Source organism: Octopus sinensis, linkage group LG18 (assembly GCF_006345805.1).
Source record: "Octopus sinensis linkage group LG18, ASM634580v1, whole genome shotgun sequence".
Taxonomy (NCBI): domain Eukaryota; kingdom Metazoa; phylum Mollusca; class Cephalopoda; order Octopoda; family Octopodidae; genus Octopus; species Octopus sinensis.
The window spans coordinates 54813162-54831093 of NC_043014.1; the positions used below are offsets into that span (position 1 = coordinate 54813162).

The window sequence follows — 17932 nt, forward strand, 5'->3', positions numbered from 1 at the left end:
GTCTGTGTTTGTCCCCCTAGCATTGCCTGACAACCGATGCTGGTGTGTTTACGTCCCTGTCACTTAGCAGTTCGGCAAAAGAGACCGATAGAATAAGTACTGGGCTTACAAAGAATAAGTTCCGGGGTCGATTTGCTCGACTAAAGGCGGTGCTCCAGCATGGCCGCAGTCAAATGACTGAAACAAGTAAAAGAGTAAAGAAAATAACTCAGTGGCAGGGACATGTTTAGAATTTGGTGGTTTGGATGCTGCCAGAAAGACTAACATTGTTGTTTGATGTAAAGTCCTTCTGCAGAATTTTGTTATTTAGAGATTGGCATTGACTCTACAGGTTTGAAAAATCGATATGTTCAGTGATTTCTTAAACATTTAAAAGTTCTCCTCGCCTCTCTCTCACCCCGATGAGGTACTTTAAATAATAATAATAATAATGATGATCTTACTGTATACATTGCCCTGGTGCCCTACAACTCATCAGAAAAGAGTTGAAAAGGGGACAGAAAGCAGCACCATTGAAGAAAGGCAACAGTGAAAACCAAAAGTGGGGGCACAAAATACAGAAAAGTGAAAACATTATCAGAATCATAAAGGGGAAAATATTTTGTGTTGGCGAAGTTTAGAATGCATGAGATTTTTAAAGAATGCAGATTCCTACAGAGAATGTTTAGATTCTCGTCTCACCATACTATATGAACCGCATCGGCTGCCAGGGTCACTCCGAAAGCTCTATCTGTGACGATTTCATCTCAATCGAAGGAGAGGGGCTTTCTCTGTCCAGGATCCGTGGAATAAGCTGCCGGACGAGATAGTGAAGATGCCAACGGCAGCTCGGTTCAAAGTCTCCCTTGACCACAAATGGCTTGAACTCTTTACATGAACACCACCCTGTACATAAATCCATGTCCCCCTACATGGCCTTGCTTTTTGCTTTTTGAGCCAAAAAATTAACTAACTAACTAACTATCCAAACCTCTTTCAGTCAAGGATGGGGAATAAGGCATAAAACAGCATCACAGAATGAGCAACAAAGAAACATTTAAATATGTTATTAATGAAATTCAACCTTTAAAACACTGCATTTTTTCTAGAATTGTCTCCCCTGCCACTGCCGTGTTACTACAGGGGAGAAAACTCATACAGTGACATGATGTACTTACAGTATGCTAAAGGTTAGCGAAGATTCCAATGTTGCTGTTGCTTTATTCCAGGCCAACAAAGTTCTGATCAAATCAAGGGGTTCCAACTATGACCATACCACAAGCACCAGCGTGGCTGTATGGTATGGAGCTTCCTTCCCAACCACGTGGTTCTGATTTCAGTTCCACTGCATGACACCTTGGGCAAATGTCTTCTACTATAGACTTGGGTCGACCAAAGCCTTGTGACTGGATTTGGTAGACGGAAACTGAAAGAAGCCCGTGGTATATATATGTATGCATATCTATGTGTATGTATGTCTTTGTGTCTATGTTTGCCCCTCACCCTTGTTTGACAACCAGTGTTGGTGTGTTTATATCCCTGTAACTTAGCAGTTCAACAAAAGAAACCAATAGAATAAGTACCAGGCTTAGAAAATAAGTCCTGGGGTCGATTCATTCAACTGAAATTCTTGGAGGTGGTACCCCAGCATGGCCACAGTCTAATGACTGAAACAAGTGAAAGGTGGCCCGTTTCACCTGGATCCTAGAACCTTGTCTTTGCCTTGGAATCTTTGAAGACTCAACAAAGGCCCCAAGGAAATCTCACGACGTTTCCAAACCAACTCAAAGCATTCCTTTACTTACCTTCGCACAAGGACGTCGTCTTGTTCCAGTTGTAACCAGTCACACAACCATCAGTGCAGTCACCGGAGAACTGGTCGCATCTGTTTTCATAGCACAAGTCACAGAATTCTTTACAACGAACACCATAGAATCCAGGCAGGCATTCTGTACGAATTAAGCAATTAGTGTTACATGAATAATATGAATAACATAATTATATATCCATATGTGTGTTTGTGTGTATGCGTGTGTGTGTATGCATGTGTGTGTATATACACATGGTGCAATGCGTAAATTGTCGCCATTTTATAGTTTTAATGTCACGCATGCACATTGTTTGTTTTTGATTTTGTCGACTACACAGTATGGTAGGGTTAGTTGGGCACCGTCTGTGAGAAAAAGAGCACCATGATGCAATTCACTCTGCCAGACACAAACACACAAATATATAAGTCATCGACTTATAACCATGACTGTTTCTGGTCGATTTGGTTGTAAGTCGGCCTATAGGTCTACATAGCTTTGTTTTATATTTTGACATTCTTAAGGTGCAGGAGTGGCTGTGTGGTAAGTAGCTTGCTAACCAACCACATGGTTCCGGGTTCAGTCCCATTGCGTAGCATCTTGGGCAAGTGTCTTCTGCTATAGCCCCGGGCCGACCAATGCCTTGTGAGTGGATTTGGTAGACGGAAACTGAAAGAAGCCTGTCGTATATATGTGTATATATATATATATATATATATATATATATATATATATATATATAATATATATATATATATATATATATATATGTATATATATATATGTGTGTTTGTGTGTCTGTGTTTGTTCCCCTAGCATTGCTTGACAACCGATGCTGGTGTGTTTACGTCCCCGTCACTTAGCGGTTCGGCAAAAGAGACCGATAGAATAAGTACTGGGCTTACAAAGAATAAGTCCCAGGGTCGATTTGCTCGACTAAAGGTGGTGCTCCAGCATGGCCGCAGTCAAATGACTGAAACAAGTAAAAGAGTAAATTCTCAGGTAGAAGTCCCTCTCAGCATTCTGTATTAAACAGGCGTTAGTCAAACATTTTGAAGAGTCAAGCAGTTGTGTTATAAACAAATACCTCGATGTCTCAGCAACAGGAGAGTCATCCAACACGGAGGTGATCGATAACCAAACTTAGGGGAAGCATTTGTTAGTTGACATCATCCGGAGATGGGTTAATTTCTAAGAAATTAAACCCATTAGATTTCAACTGGACTATATTTATTACTGTTGCTGGGAGCTGGCGTCAATTGTTGCACAGTTGATGAGTTGTGTATCACATAGGCTGTAAGTCGACGATGACCTGTAAACATATATATATATATGTGTGTGTGTGTGTGTATGGCAGGCTTCCATCTACCAAATCCACTCACAAGGCTTTGGTCATCTCTTGGCTATAGGAGAAGACATTTGCCCAAGGTGCCACGCAGTGGGACTGAACCCAGATCCATGTGATTGGGAAGCAAGCTTCTTACCACACAACCACATGGTTCCAAGTTCAATCCCACTGCGTGGCATCTTGGGTAAGTGTCTTCTACTATAGTCCCAGGCTGACCAAAGCCTTGTGAGTGGATTTGGTAGATGGAAACTGAAAGAAGCCCGTCGTATATATATATATATATATATATATATATATATCTATGTATGTGTGTCTTTGTGTCTGTGTTTGTTCCAAGCACTGGTGTTGGTGTGTTTATGTTCCTCTAACCTAGCATTTCAGCAAAAAAGATCGATAGAATAAGTTCTAGGCTTTAAACAAAATAAGTCCTGGGGTCGATTTGTTCAACTGAAACCCTTCAAGGTGGTGCTCCAGAATGGGCATGATCAAACGACTGAAACAAGTAAAAGAATGTGTGTGTGCATGGAGGGGTATGTGTGGGTGGGTGTATGTACGTATGTGTGTATGTATGTATGTATGTGTGTGTCTATGTATGTGTGCATGGAGTGGTACGAATGTATGTATATATGTGTGCATGTACGTAAGTGTCTATGTATGTGTGTGCGTGTGTATGTATATGTGTATGTATGCATTCATGTATGAATTTATGTATGTATGTATGTCTGTGTGTGTATGTATATGCGTGTGTATGTGTGTATGCATATGTACGTGTGTCTGTTCGTATGTGTGTATATATGTGTGTATGTATGCACGTGTTTATATATGTGTACGTGTGTACGTATATGTGTATGTATGCATGTATGTGCGTGTGTGTGTATGTGTGTGTCTCTATGTATGTATCGATGTTTCAACGAACTTCTTAACCTCATAACCTTTTTTCATCCATTTATTTCATTTTTTTGTTCTTTGTCTAAATGTAATTATTATTATTTGAATAAATCTAGAATAGAAGATCTTTCAGGAATAGCAGAGAAGCAAGCTAAACCCCGATCGGTACCCAGTTCCTCCCCCTCGGCATTCCAAGTTCAAATCCTACCCGGGGAAACGTCGCCAGATTCCTTCCAAGTCGGAAAATTACCGAAGTGTCCTAGTTACCTCCCTTTTATCAATTAATTTTCTTTTTGCTGGGAACTTACGCAGAACTTCGACCTCGCACAAGGACAGTTGTCCCCAGTCGACCGGCAGAAGGATGATGACTCGGATCGCGTATTTGACCTTTTCACATTTAACATCGATGACATCTTGTAAATGTTCGTCGTTTCTGCTTTCAAGGCAAACGCTGGGGTCGACCAGGACCACAAAACCTTTCAGTCGACTTCCTGCAAGAAATGCAAAACAAGGGTTAGCGCTTTACAGACAAATTAGTCCGGCAGTTTTGTAATACTTCACATATATTCTGTACACCATGCACGCGCGCGATATATATATATATATATATATATATATATATATATATATATATATATATATATATATATATATATACTAGCAGTATCGCCCGGCGTTGCTCGGGTTTGTAAGGGAAATAACTATATAACCATTTTTAGAGAGTTATAGCCAAAAAATAGCAAAAAAAATGCATTAAAAATGGATAAAAAATTATAGTAATTTTTTTTTAAATCGTAGACTCATCGTAGACGCGCGCTAATACCCAGAAGGGCTCGATATGAATCACGACTATAAGATACCCGGTTTTGGTTAAACTGCACCGCAAAATGTGGGAGTAGTTAGGAATCTAAATCGTAGGAGACAGACAGCACACAACTTCTCTTTTATATATGTATGTATATATATATCATTACCTATTTCTTTACTACCCACAAGGGGCTAAACACAGAGGGGACAAACAAGGATAAACAGACGGATTAAGTCGATTATATCGACCACAGTGCGTAACTGGTACTTAATTTATCGACCCCAAAAGGATGAAAGGCAAAGTCGACCTCGGCGGAATTTGAACTCAGAACGTAACGGCAGACGAAATACTGCTAAGCATTTCACCCGGCGTGCTAACGTTTCTGCCAGCTCACCGCCATCATCATCATCATCATCATCATCATCATTTAACGTGCGCTTTCCATGCTGGCATGCATTGGACGGCTTAAAACTGATAAGCTGGGGACCTGCACCAGGTTCTGATCTGATTTGGCAAGGTTTCTACAGCTGGATGCCCTTTCTAACGCCAACCAATCCAATATATTCTTTAACCTTATAAAACAAGCCTTCTGTATTTTTTTCACTCTTTTCTATTTCCTATATATCCAACCACGTGCTTTCACACACCAACTTTCTCACCTATATATATATATATATATATATATATATATATATATATATATATATATATATATATATATATACATATATATACATATATATATATATATATAATATATATATATATACATATATATATATATATATATATATATATATATATAGCATATCGTTGCTCAGGTTTGTAAGGGAAATAACTATAAAGCATTTTTAGAGATTATAGCCAAAAAATAGCAAAAAATGATGGTAAATTTTTTTTAGTTAAAAAAGGTGGAGTTGCGTCCCCTAGACAGTTTGCGGTTTGTGTTTCTGATTCTCGACCCCATGTCGAATTTATCGATTTTTTTCAGAATGGGGGAACTTTTCAAAATTTCGCTGCGTTAGTTTTGAATTATGACATTGGGCTATGTGTGTGTCAAGTTTCATTAGAATCGGTTGAAAGCCGTGGTCAGGGTGAGGGTACAAGCAAACAGACACACAGAAAACGCACAGACAAACTGCCGTTTATATAGAGAGAGATATATACCAGAGTAAACACATAAATGTGAAACAAGGTGGAAAAAAGAGTACTCAAATACCAGTGGTAGAGTAATATGCTTTATTTAAAGGAGCAGAAAATTCAACAAAACCTGTTACTCTGAGTTTCCCGTTGCCGTTCGTCGGACAGTTTTTTCTAGCAAAAACTGTCCGACGAACGGCAACGGGAACTCAGAGTAACAGGTTTTGTTGAATTTTCTGCTGCTTTAAATAAGTATATTTCTATATATATTGGTAAAAACGGTAAGATAACACAAGAAAGAAAGAGACCTCAATATTATGTAAATAGAGGAAATTTATATATATATATACAGTTATTGGTCTGTTGTCCAGAAGTCAGAAAAAAACATTCTAAAACTGAATATGGGCAGTTCTACACTTAAGTATCTTTATTTAAATGCCAAATGAAAGACGGAAGGTGGAATATATGAGAATTTTTTATCAATCATGGCAGTTGTTTGACCCATCTAGCATTGGTCCCTCATGGGTGGGACACTCAATAACTGGTTCAGGAGCATCCAGCGATGCAGATGTATATATATATATATATACTCTTTACTCTTTTACTCTTTTACTTGTTTCAGTCATTTGACTGCAGCCATGCTGGAGCACCGCCTTTAATCGAGCAACTCGACCCCGGGACTTATTCTTTTTGTAAGCCCAGTACTTATTCTATTGGACTCTTTTGCCGAACCGCTAAGTAACGGGGACATAAACACACCATCATCGGTTGTCAAGCAATGCTAGAGGGACAAACACAGACACACAAACACACACACATACATATATATATATATATACATATATACGACGGGCTTCTTTCAGTTTCCGTCTACCAAATCCACTCACAAGGCTTTGGTCGGCCCGAGGCTATAGTAGAAGACACTTGTCTAAGGTGCCACGCAGTGGGACTGAACCTGGAACCATGTGGTTGGTGAGCAAGCTACTTACCACACAGCCACTCCTATGAATTAGAAGCTGCTCGAGGGATATAAACAAACTCAAACACACAAACACGAGGTATGGTTTTTTGCCAGTTTGTGGGTAGGCTGCGCTTATGGGTGTAAGAGAATATATTCTCATCATTTCACATGGTGTTAAAGCTATATAAAGATATGCACTGTATTATTCACAAATGATGTCCACCATTAAATACAGGACAACAACAACAACAACAACAATAATAATAATAATACTAATAATAATAATAATAATAACAGCAAAGACGATGATGATTATGTGTTACACTTACTGTAGGTGTCAGTGTTGTATATCCGTATTTGATTGATAGGATAACTTTGATCGAAGACCACATACCAGAAAGGTCGTTTCATCCACTTTGATGAAGCACAGGCAGCATGTTGGTAGGATGAGTCATAGATGCCATCAATACTCAGATTAGCAAACCTTGTCACAGACTTTTCCTCACAGATTCCATCACTGAAGACAGTCTTTGGATAGGAAAACACGTTACTTATGAAGGCAAACTTTCCTTTAGCAACATTCTCTGAAACAGATGGAAAGCAGAACAAAGACGGTTTGAGTGCAAAAGTAAATGTTTAACATACTAGGAACATGTCTTGCTTAACTTGTGTTCATATCCACAAAGACCTGAAGAAAGATATTCTTTTAAAGAGAATCGCCAAGTATGTTTAACCATTTCATCACTTCCTGTATGAATGAATGAATGAAATTATTGCGTACAGTGCTCAGGTGAGCTACAACTCATTAAAGGTGAATCTACAGTAAATAGAATTATGTACAAAAGTCAGGAAAGTGAGCAGTGTATGAGACCTGATGTACATGTGTGCATGCGTATGAAGTGGGGATATCAAGTGTAGTGTTGGTGGATTTCAGGAAGCATGGAGGTTTTAAAGGATTCAGTGTCTCGGCAAATAACAACTGATGCAGGTAGTTTGTTCCATGCTTCAGCAACTCTGAGTGTGAAAAAATTATGTTTTATTTAATTTTCAAAATAATCAATTATTTTTGAAGGTGATGTGTACAACTTAACAAAGAGCTCTTACACAAAATGAAGGGAAAAGGTTTTAATTTAAATATAGACATTTTAAAAGCAAAGATTTTCATCTGACAGAACCATTGGTGGCCTCAGGTAGGTGAGTACATACCCCAGGTAGGTAAGTACCATAGGTGGCTTCAAGTAAGATGGGTACCAAAAAGATTTAAAGTACTAGACTCAAGTCTACACAATCCAGAAACACTAAATGGATATTTTGGATCTGAGCAGATTCTTCTGACTTACTGAATCCTGTTGAATTGTCCAACCGATTCCAAAATGGAAGACAGACGTTAAATGATGATGATGAGTAAAGAAATACTAAAAGAACTGGCATCATGGAACCATTGGTGAAATATTCAAATCCTCAAAGTTCTATCCTGATGTTAACTTTTAAGAAATTGTGTAGGTTTACCAATTTTTGGCAACACTGTCAGATTTTCCATTGGATACCAATTTGACCGTCCCAGGAACATTCCCAGAGTGAATGCTGCCATAAACATAACAACACACCTGCAGTGGATTTGAACTCTTGACCCGTATACTGATAGTTCTATGTCTTATCCACTCAACCACTCCGTTGTTGGAATGTTGTTTCTCTCTGCACCACCGACCACCGACCCCTCACTCCTGGTTTCACTTGAAGAGATTAAAGTCAAGAAGCCGAGACGGCTGTGAGGATAACATACTGGACTACAGGCAACAAGATCATGAGTTCAAGCCTTGGTAAAAATACATAAAACTCTGCTATCAACAATATTAGACTTTTCAGACATCTAAGCAGACTAGACTGGCCATTAAGTAGAAATCATCATCATCATCATCATGTTCAACACCTGTCTTTGTTAGGTGCCAGTATGTTTATATATCATCGTGGCCGACCAGGCTATCAGATGTTGCTACACATCGCTGGTCACAATGCGCTTCGAATTGTTTTAGCCTTCAAATGACGCCACTCCGCTGGCTAAGCGAGCAGGCCAACAGACGAAAGAGTGAGAGAAATTTGTGGCGAAAGAGTACAGCAGGGATCGCCACCACCTCCTGCCGGAGCCTCGTGGTGCTTTAGGTGATTTCGCTCAATAAACACTCACAGCGCCCAGTCTGGGAATCGAAATTGCGATCCTACGACCACGAGTCCGCTGCCCTAACCACTGGGCCATTGCGTCTGCACATATATATATAAGTATATTTTATTGCACAGGTTTACCTGATATGTAACAATAGTAAAATTTAAAATTTTTACAGCCCGCCCATCTATCGTAGGTTCCATATACTCTTTTACTTGTTTCAGTCATTTGACTGCGGCCATGCTGGATCACCGCCTATAGTCGAGCAAATCGACCCCGGGACTTATTCTTTGTAATCCTAGTACTTATTCTATCGGTGTCTTTTGCCGAACCGCTAAGTGACGGGGACGTAAACACACCAGCATCGGTTGTCAAGCAATGCTAGGGGGACAAACACAGACACACACACATACATATATATATATATATATATATATATATATATATATATATTTACATATATACGACAGGCTTCTTTCAGTTTCCGTCTACCAAATCCGCTCACAAGGCATTGGTCGGCCCGTGGCTCTAGCAGAAGACACTTGCCCAAGGTGCCACGCAGTGGGACTGAACCCGGAACCATGTGGTTTGTTAGCAAGCTACTTACCACACAGCCACTCCTATATTAAATTAAATTAAATTAATTCAACAGGGGCTATACACACCCCTTAACAAGTAGAGTAATACATACAAAACCATTCAAATTACCCGTTAATAAGTAGTTACCTCCCTTACACTGTCTGCGTGTTCAATTCCAGGGTCATCCTTCTATAACCCGATGACCTAAGCGACTTCTTGGCCCCTTCTGGCATCTTTACATTGTTTCCAATAATTAATACAATAATTAACGGTTGCCTGTTGTCCAGCCTTTTGTTTTGGGACACCAACTGACTAATGGTATCCTCCAACAGTCCGGTCTAGTCCAGACCAGGGCCTATTACAGGTATACTACCTTCTTATAATAATTAGTATAATTAGCAGAAAGACTGCCCTCCGGGCGGTTTTCTGCTGGCCCCTTGAAAAGATTTTCCCATTTAAATTCCCTTTTCTAATAATTTTTATTCTGTTGTGTCTGGGGAGAGTCATTCTCTTTTTGGGCCTTATTATTTAACACACTCACCGGTAAAATTTCCCCGTTTTTCTTATTTTTATTGCCCTGAAATTTTCGTTGCATCTTGCAAAACTTTTCAATAGTTTTGACGAAAGTTTTAGGAAAATAAAAATAAGTAAATGAGAGGAAATTTTACCGGTGAGTGTGTTAAATAATAAGGCACCAAAAGAGAATGACTCCCCAGACACAACAGAACATGCTTCAACACACGAATTCACATAAAGAATCTTGCAAACCAAATCCCAAAACGAAATAGAATAATTCTTATATTTTACGCCTAATTATATTTCTTTGTATAATTGTGTTCACTTGCTTAGACTTTCTATTGCTTTCATTATTTTATCACAGTCATAATCTCTCTTTTTTAAACAAACAACAGAGGGAGAAGCAGTTTGTCCAAATTTTACATTTCCCTCAAAGCAACACAGAGATTTCACTTCAGCAGCCCTTCTCTGTAAACCTTGCTGCAGTTTGTGTGTGAGGGGCGAGAGAGAACCTTGCAAACAATGAATGAAATAAAAACGAAATGAGAAATCGCATAAATAAAAGGGCGACACCCCCAAATTAGTTGCCCCCAAACATCCTGAAAAATGGATATTTTTTAACAAAATTTTCTACAAATACCTATTTCTTTACTGCCCACAAGGGGCTAAACACAGAGAGGACAAACAAGGACAGACAAACGGATTAAGTCGATTATATCGACCCCAGTGCGTAACTGGTACTTATTTAATCGACCCCGAAAGGATGAAAGGCAAAGTCGACCTCGGCGGAATTTGAACTCAGAACGTAGTGGCAGACGAAATACCGCTAAGCACTTCACCCGGCGCGCTAACGTTTCTGCCAGCTACCGCCTTCTTTTTCTACAACTACCATTTAAATGTTTAGATGTTGTGGCTTCAGTGTATATAGGAATTTATGGGAAAGAATTTTTGCAACGGGGTGGAGAGAGGAGTTTCAGAAAACTTTCATAACTTTCACGGAGATGGCTATCTTTTAATGAAAATTTATGCAAATCCTTTTCAAATGGCGTAGATTACGATTATAAATTTGTGGGGGAAATTTTTTTGTCGGGGATTTTCCCCATTTTTTTTTAAACTACAGCCTTCGAAATGATGGGGTTGGGGGCAGGGCATCTTTGTATGAAAAAAGTTTTGAAGACTCATTTTTTACACCACACCTCATCATCCCACTCCGGACCTATTTTGGCCAATTATTTTGCACTTCAAAACTATGCAAAGAGCATTTTCAGTAAAAAAAATTTTTTTTCAAATTGTTAATATTTTCAGAGGGAAAAGTGAGTGATTTAAGGGCGATTTGGCTGTTGTTTCTAGCACATCCCAAAACAACCCTCCTCGTTTCTTTATCACTCTCACATGTAATATTTTATTCACCCCTTATTCTATTTATAATTTCCAGTCGGTCGTAAGGTTCACAGAAGATCAGCGTGTAGCACAAATTGATCGGAAAACCATCCTTACTTTCTTCTTTTCTTTCTTTTTGCTTATATTGTATTTTTCCTCTCTTGGAGGCGCAATGGCCCAGTGGTTAGGGCAGCGGACTCGCGGTCGTACGATCGCGGTTTCGATTCCCAGACCGGGAATTGTGAGTGTTTATTGAGTGAAAATACCTAAAAAGCTCCACGAGGCTCCGGCAGGGGATGGTGGTGATCCCTGCGGTACTCTTTCACCACAACTTTCTCTCACTCTTTCTTCCTGTTTCTGAGGTACCTGTATTTCAAAGGGCCAGCCTTATCACACTATGTGTCAGTCTCAACCTCCTCGAGAACTACGTTATGGGTACACGTGTCTGTGGAATGCTCAGTCACTTGCATGTTAATTTCACGAGCAAGCTCATCCGTTGATCGGATCAGCTGGGACCCTCATCGTCGTAACCGACGGAGTGCTAAAGAAAAGGATTTTTCCTCTCTGATGATGTTTCGTGATTCAATTTGTTATAACTAATTAGTGCCACACTCTAGCAGTTGAGGGAACCCGTGGAAGAGGTAGACCCAGGAAGACCTGGGATGAGGTGGTGAAGCATGACCTTCGAACATTGGGCCTCACTGAGGCAATGACTAGTGACCGGGACCTTTGGAAATATGCTGTGCTTGAGACTATAACCTCGTGGCCTGTGCCAGGGGTGTAACCAGCCCACTTATGGGTACCTTTCCTTCATTGGACACTAAACTCTGCTTGCGAAGACCTGTTCAGGCAAATGAAATCGAAATCAAATTTGATGACTGGCATTCATGCTAGGGGAGGGCTAAGAACACCATCCGGTGGCACGTAAAAAGCACCATTCAAGTGTGATTGTTACCAGCGCCGCCTTACTGGCACTTGGGCCAGTGACACGTGAAAGGATATTCAAGCAAGGTTGTTGCCAGTACCACCTGACTGGCCCTTGTGCAGGTGGCACATAAAAGCACCCACTACACTCTTGGAGTGCATCCAGCTGTAGAAACTCTGCCAGATCAAGATTGAAGTCTGGTGCAGCCAGCTGGTTCGCCAGCCCTCAGTCAAAATCGTCCAACCCATGCTAGCATGGAAAGTGCATGTTAAACGATGATGATGATGGTGATGATATATATATAAGGGCAGCAAGCTGGCAGAATCGTTAGCGCGCCGGGCGAAATGCGTAGCTGTATTTCGTCTGTCGTTACATTGTGAGTTCAAATTCCGCCGAGGTCGACTTTGCCTTTCATCCTTTCAAGGTCGATAAATTAAGTACCAGTTACGCACTGGTGTCGATGTAATCGACTTAATCCCTATGTCTGTGCTTGTTTGTCCCCTCTATGTTTAGCCCCTTGTGGGTAATAAAGAAATAGGTATATATGAATATGCCAGGCTTAAATTGGTAAAGTCTACAACTAACCCGGCACTATCATTACTGACTAATGCCACTGTCCCTTGCCAATATAAAAGAAATCACTACAATAAACTGAATTTCTTCCTTGTCTCTGTTTCCCGCAGTTGGGTGTGGCTTTCACCAACGCCATTGTGAAAACCAAAACTGAAACAACACCAACTTACAGCTGTGTTAGGTTTGAAATCGGAATCACCTTGTAACCAAACCTACAGAGACTGCCCCTGAGTCTTTAAAACAAATCTGTTTTAACCATTTCGTTATTAAATTTCTCATAAAATAGATCCACCCCCAATGCTTTTAAGCTATTTTCAGAAATAACCAAGGATTTTAAAAGAATTCAATAAAATAACTTTTTTCCTTTTATGCTTAACCTGATATTCAAAATTTAACTCCCAAACTTGTCATGAAATATGATGATTTAATGTTGCTTGTTTTGTATCATGTGACAAGAAGCAGTTTCATGTGGCATCATATCAAAATAATAAATATGTTCATATCTAACTGATTCTGGTGATGTCAACCCACTTGAGGCCACCCCTACTTCTAGAATACAAAATTTCCTGCTTCAAAGTGATTTAACTGAAAAGCTTTCATCCAAATTACTATGTTAAGTTCTAAACGTCTGCTGAATAGGAATATGGTAACAAAACAGTTAATTCAAATGTTAGTAGAGTCCATCAGAATTTTATCTTAGAAACTTTAGTTATATTATATTTAATTGTGTATCACCAGATTAATTGTGAAAAAGTTAATTCGTTCACTTAAATCTTTCTAAATTCTTGTTTATTTTTGAAGTCTGTTTAAAAAGAAAAACCCTGACTGTGTAGTTTTATGAGAAATATGGTCATAAAATGGTTAACTTAGTTCTGCTGATTACGTCTGCCCCTGCCCTACATTTTCCAGTCTAAATACTTCAAAATAACATTTCTCAACCAGCAGTGTTTCTTGGAATTGGGTCACTTTACAAAACTGAACAATTCAAAGAACAGAAAAGGGGAAACCAGAAGAAAATAATGCCAAAACATCAACAGTTCCTAAATCAAATCTATTCTTGGATTATGTTTCAATGAATTTGATATTTTTTTTATTCAAAATATTCTGATTCCAGTCGGCTTTTATGCATGTCACACTGACTGCTCTCTCTGTCAATACTAATCTATACACACATTAAACTTACTTAAATGTGTGTTTGCACTGACATAACCATATGTTAATACTAACTTAACTCTATGATAACATTGTTACAACATCTAATTTAACGTCACCTATATTCTCTTTTACTCTTCTACTTGTTTCAGTCATTTGACTGCAGCCATGCTGGAGCACCGCCTTTAATCGAGCAACTTGACCCCAGGACTTATTCTTTGTAAGCCCAGTACTTATTCTATCAGTCTGTTTTGCCGAACCGCTAAGTAACGGGGACATAAACACACCAGCATCGGTTGTCAAGCAATGTTAGGGGGACAAACACAGACACACAAACACACACATACATATATATATATATATAATATACATATATACGACAGGCTTCTTTCAGTTTCCACCTACCAAATCCACTCACAAGGCTTTGGTCGGCCTGAGGCTATAGTAGAAGACACTTGCCCAAGATGCCACGCAGTGGGACTGAACCTGGAACCATGTAGTTGGTTAGCAAGCTACTTTCCACACAGCCACTCCTGCACCTATGTATATATAATATGTGTGTGTGTGTGTATATATATATATATATATATATATATATATATATATACATATACATATATATATATATATATATATTATATATATATATACATATATATATATACATATGCATATATGGGTACAGGATGTCACCAACAGTCAGTAAAGAACATGAACTATGAAAATGAATGAGTTTAGTATGTATGTATGGATGGATGGATGTAACCATTGCTGTCATCGTTTCAACATCCACTTTTCCATGCTTGCATGTGATGAATGAAGTTTATAGGGGCAGGCTTTCTACGGCTGGATGCCCTTCCTGTCTCCAACCCTCCCCGTTTCCTAGTAAGGTAATATTTCCCCCCAGGACTAGACTTGTTTCCGCAGACTGTTGCAAATGAATGACACATGCACAAGAAGACAGAAACACACACACACACACAAACACACACACATACATACACACACACACACAAACACACACACATACATACACACACTCACACACACACATACACACACACATAATTTATAAGCACGATGGGCTTCTTTCAGTTTCCATCTCTCAACTCCACTCCCAAGGCTTTGGTCAGCCTGGAGCTAACAATCAACTCACCATAATTTGGAGACTGGCAGTCATCCCCGTGCCACCCTGTTTCGCATCCGTCCTGGCACGCTCCTCTCAGCTGGTGGCATGTCGACCCGTTCATACAGTTACACTTTTGTAAGCAGTTCTCACCGTAGAGTTCTGGAGGACAGCCTGAAACAAGAAACATTGAAGAGATAAATAAATATGCAGAGGGCAATGGGTAAATTGTTGCCATTTTATAGTTTTAATTTCACACTATTTACTTTTGATTTTGTTGAATACACAGTATAGTAGGGTCAGTTGGGCACCATCTGTGAGAAAAAGAGCATCATGATGCAATTCACTCAGCCATAAATTTGGAAATGACATGCCGTACTGCTTGGTATTCATGCCAGAAGCTCCAATACAAACATTTCAGAGTGTGTTTCTGTCAATCTGAGGACAGTGCAGAGGTTTTGGAAAGAGTTGGATGAGTCTAATGGTGATTACGAAGGTACGGCACCTCGGAAAACTCACGCTGATCATTCTGGTAAGAAAAGAACTCCTGAATTTGTTGGTGAGATCCAGGCCATGATTAACAACGATCCCTCCAAGCCAATCAGGACCATCACCAGGGGACCTGGGAGTGTCTGAGTTTCTTATTAAACAGGTAGTGCATGAAGACATTCGGTATTCCTGATACAAGATGAGAAAGGGCCAATTGTTACCCCAAGCCATCAAGGACAAGGGGGAAAGACCATGCTATGAAGCTTTTGATCAAACTCAAACATCCCCTCCAACCGAACATTCTTTGGTTTTTCTCAGACGAAGAAAATTTCTGCCAGGATCAGATGGCCAACACACAGAATAATCATTGGCTTGCTGGGTCTCCAGAACCTGTACCGAGAGTGATAAAAATCAAACATCTGGTTGACATCATGGTGTTTGGAGTGATGCCTCCATTCATCTTTCCACATGGCCTCAGATTCAATATGGAGGCCTACGTCAAGTGCCCGGAGGAGCTATTGCTGCTCTGTGTCAAGAGGGTGGCTGCTGGAAGACCCTATTTCTGGCAACAGGACTCTGCACCATGCCACCCAAGCAGGGGAACCCAGTCGTGGCTGTCAGACAATTTCTGAAACCACATCACCCCTAACATCTGGCCACGTAACTCTCCAAACACAAATCCCCTTGATTATTATGTGTGGGGCGCAGTTCCGGTAATAGTAGCTCTGACTGTATGTAGGCTTAATTAATTAGCTTTGTACCTTGATTACACAACTGGGAGAAGCAGGTCAACCCCCAACAACCGCAATTATTAACATTTTCTACAATATTTCTGAATATAATAAACAGTTTATTATTAAATATATTTGCAGATTGGAAGGAGCAGTGATTGGGGGAAAGAGGAAGAAGAGGAGAGCAACAACTACAACAACAAAAATAACAATACTATGTCACTAAGTATTAACCAGTGACAGCGTTTCACCATCCAGCACCTTACCCCCTCCGCTGCTTCACCGTTGATCCCTGAAGCTTTCAATCTGGCTCTCAACTGGGGTCCATAGAAGATTCTGTTGTTTCTTTTTATATGCAATTCATTCGTTATACTTCTGCAGGACACAAAATATTTTAAGAATTGTTTCTTTTTTTTTTTTACAATTCCTATTAACATTACGGAGATGTACTTGCATAGCAAGTGATTTGATCTGAGATCGTGTACTGGAACAAAAACAATTGCAGCGTGGAAGGTGTTTGTAAGCCATTTCAGAAACACACAAAAGATTCACTTCAACATTTAAGTTTAATTTGTCAAAATATTTTTGTCGCTTTCAGACCGCGACCTCTTCACTGACCATGGATTTTTGTCAGTGAACAGGTCACGGATTTTAGCGACGACGAAAATATTTTGACCTATTAACATTTAATTATAAAAATGCACAGCAAATGGCTTTGGAGGCCGAGGAGGGTGAAATGGGAATTAATGGCATCATCATCATCATCGTTTAACGTCCGCTTTCCATGCTATCATGGGTTGGACGGTTCAACTGGGGTCTGGGAAGCCAGAAGGCTGCACCAGGCCAGTCAGATCTGGCAGTGTTTCTACAGCTGGATGCCCTTCCTAACGCCAACCACTCCGAGAGTGTAGTGGGTGATTTTATGTGCCACCGACACAGGTGCCAGACGAGGCTGGTGAACGGCCACGCTCGGATGGTGTTTTTTATGTGCCACCGACACAGGTGCCAGACGAGGCTGGCAGACGGCATCCATAGGCAAAAAATGGTTGAGAACCAGAGTTTAAATGATGCTACAGAAGCAACTTACCCAGGAGCTGAATATTCCTGACACACATTCCAGTTCCTTGAATGTTGAGGGAGTCCGTAAAGCTGTCCCCTTGGCATTTCAGTGTGGTGTCTGATGTCAGGACACAGGACAGTTTGTCGTCTTGTCCGGCTGTCACATTAATTTCATCATCTGCAAAGGGAAGAACAATAGAAGTGATGAGGGAAGTGGAAAGATGCAGGAAATGCCGAAGACAAGCCACGTTCTTGTATACTCTTTTACTCTTTTACTTGTTTCAGTCATTTGACTGTGGCCATGCTGGA

At 40.0% G+C, this 17932-nt stretch overlaps 1 protein-coding gene across 1 annotated transcript in view; it reads right to left on the reverse strand.

The window, feature by feature from the left end:
* LOC115221729 (multiple epidermal growth factor-like domains protein 11) overlaps positions 1-17932 on the reverse strand; it is a 35111-nt gene that overhangs the window by 5689 nt on the left and 11490 nt on the right. The window contains exons 5-9 of the mRNA XM_029791941.2: positions 17652-17801; positions 15375-15518; positions 7262-7516; positions 4332-4514; positions 1785-1928 (exon numbers count right to left, since the gene is read on the reverse strand). Of these exons, the coding sequence (XP_029647801.1) occupies positions 1785-1928; positions 4332-4514; positions 7262-7516; positions 15375-15518; positions 17652-17801 (876 nt within the window). The remainder of the gene's footprint in view (positions 1-1784; positions 1929-4331; positions 4515-7261; positions 7517-15374; positions 15519-17651; positions 17802-17932) is intronic.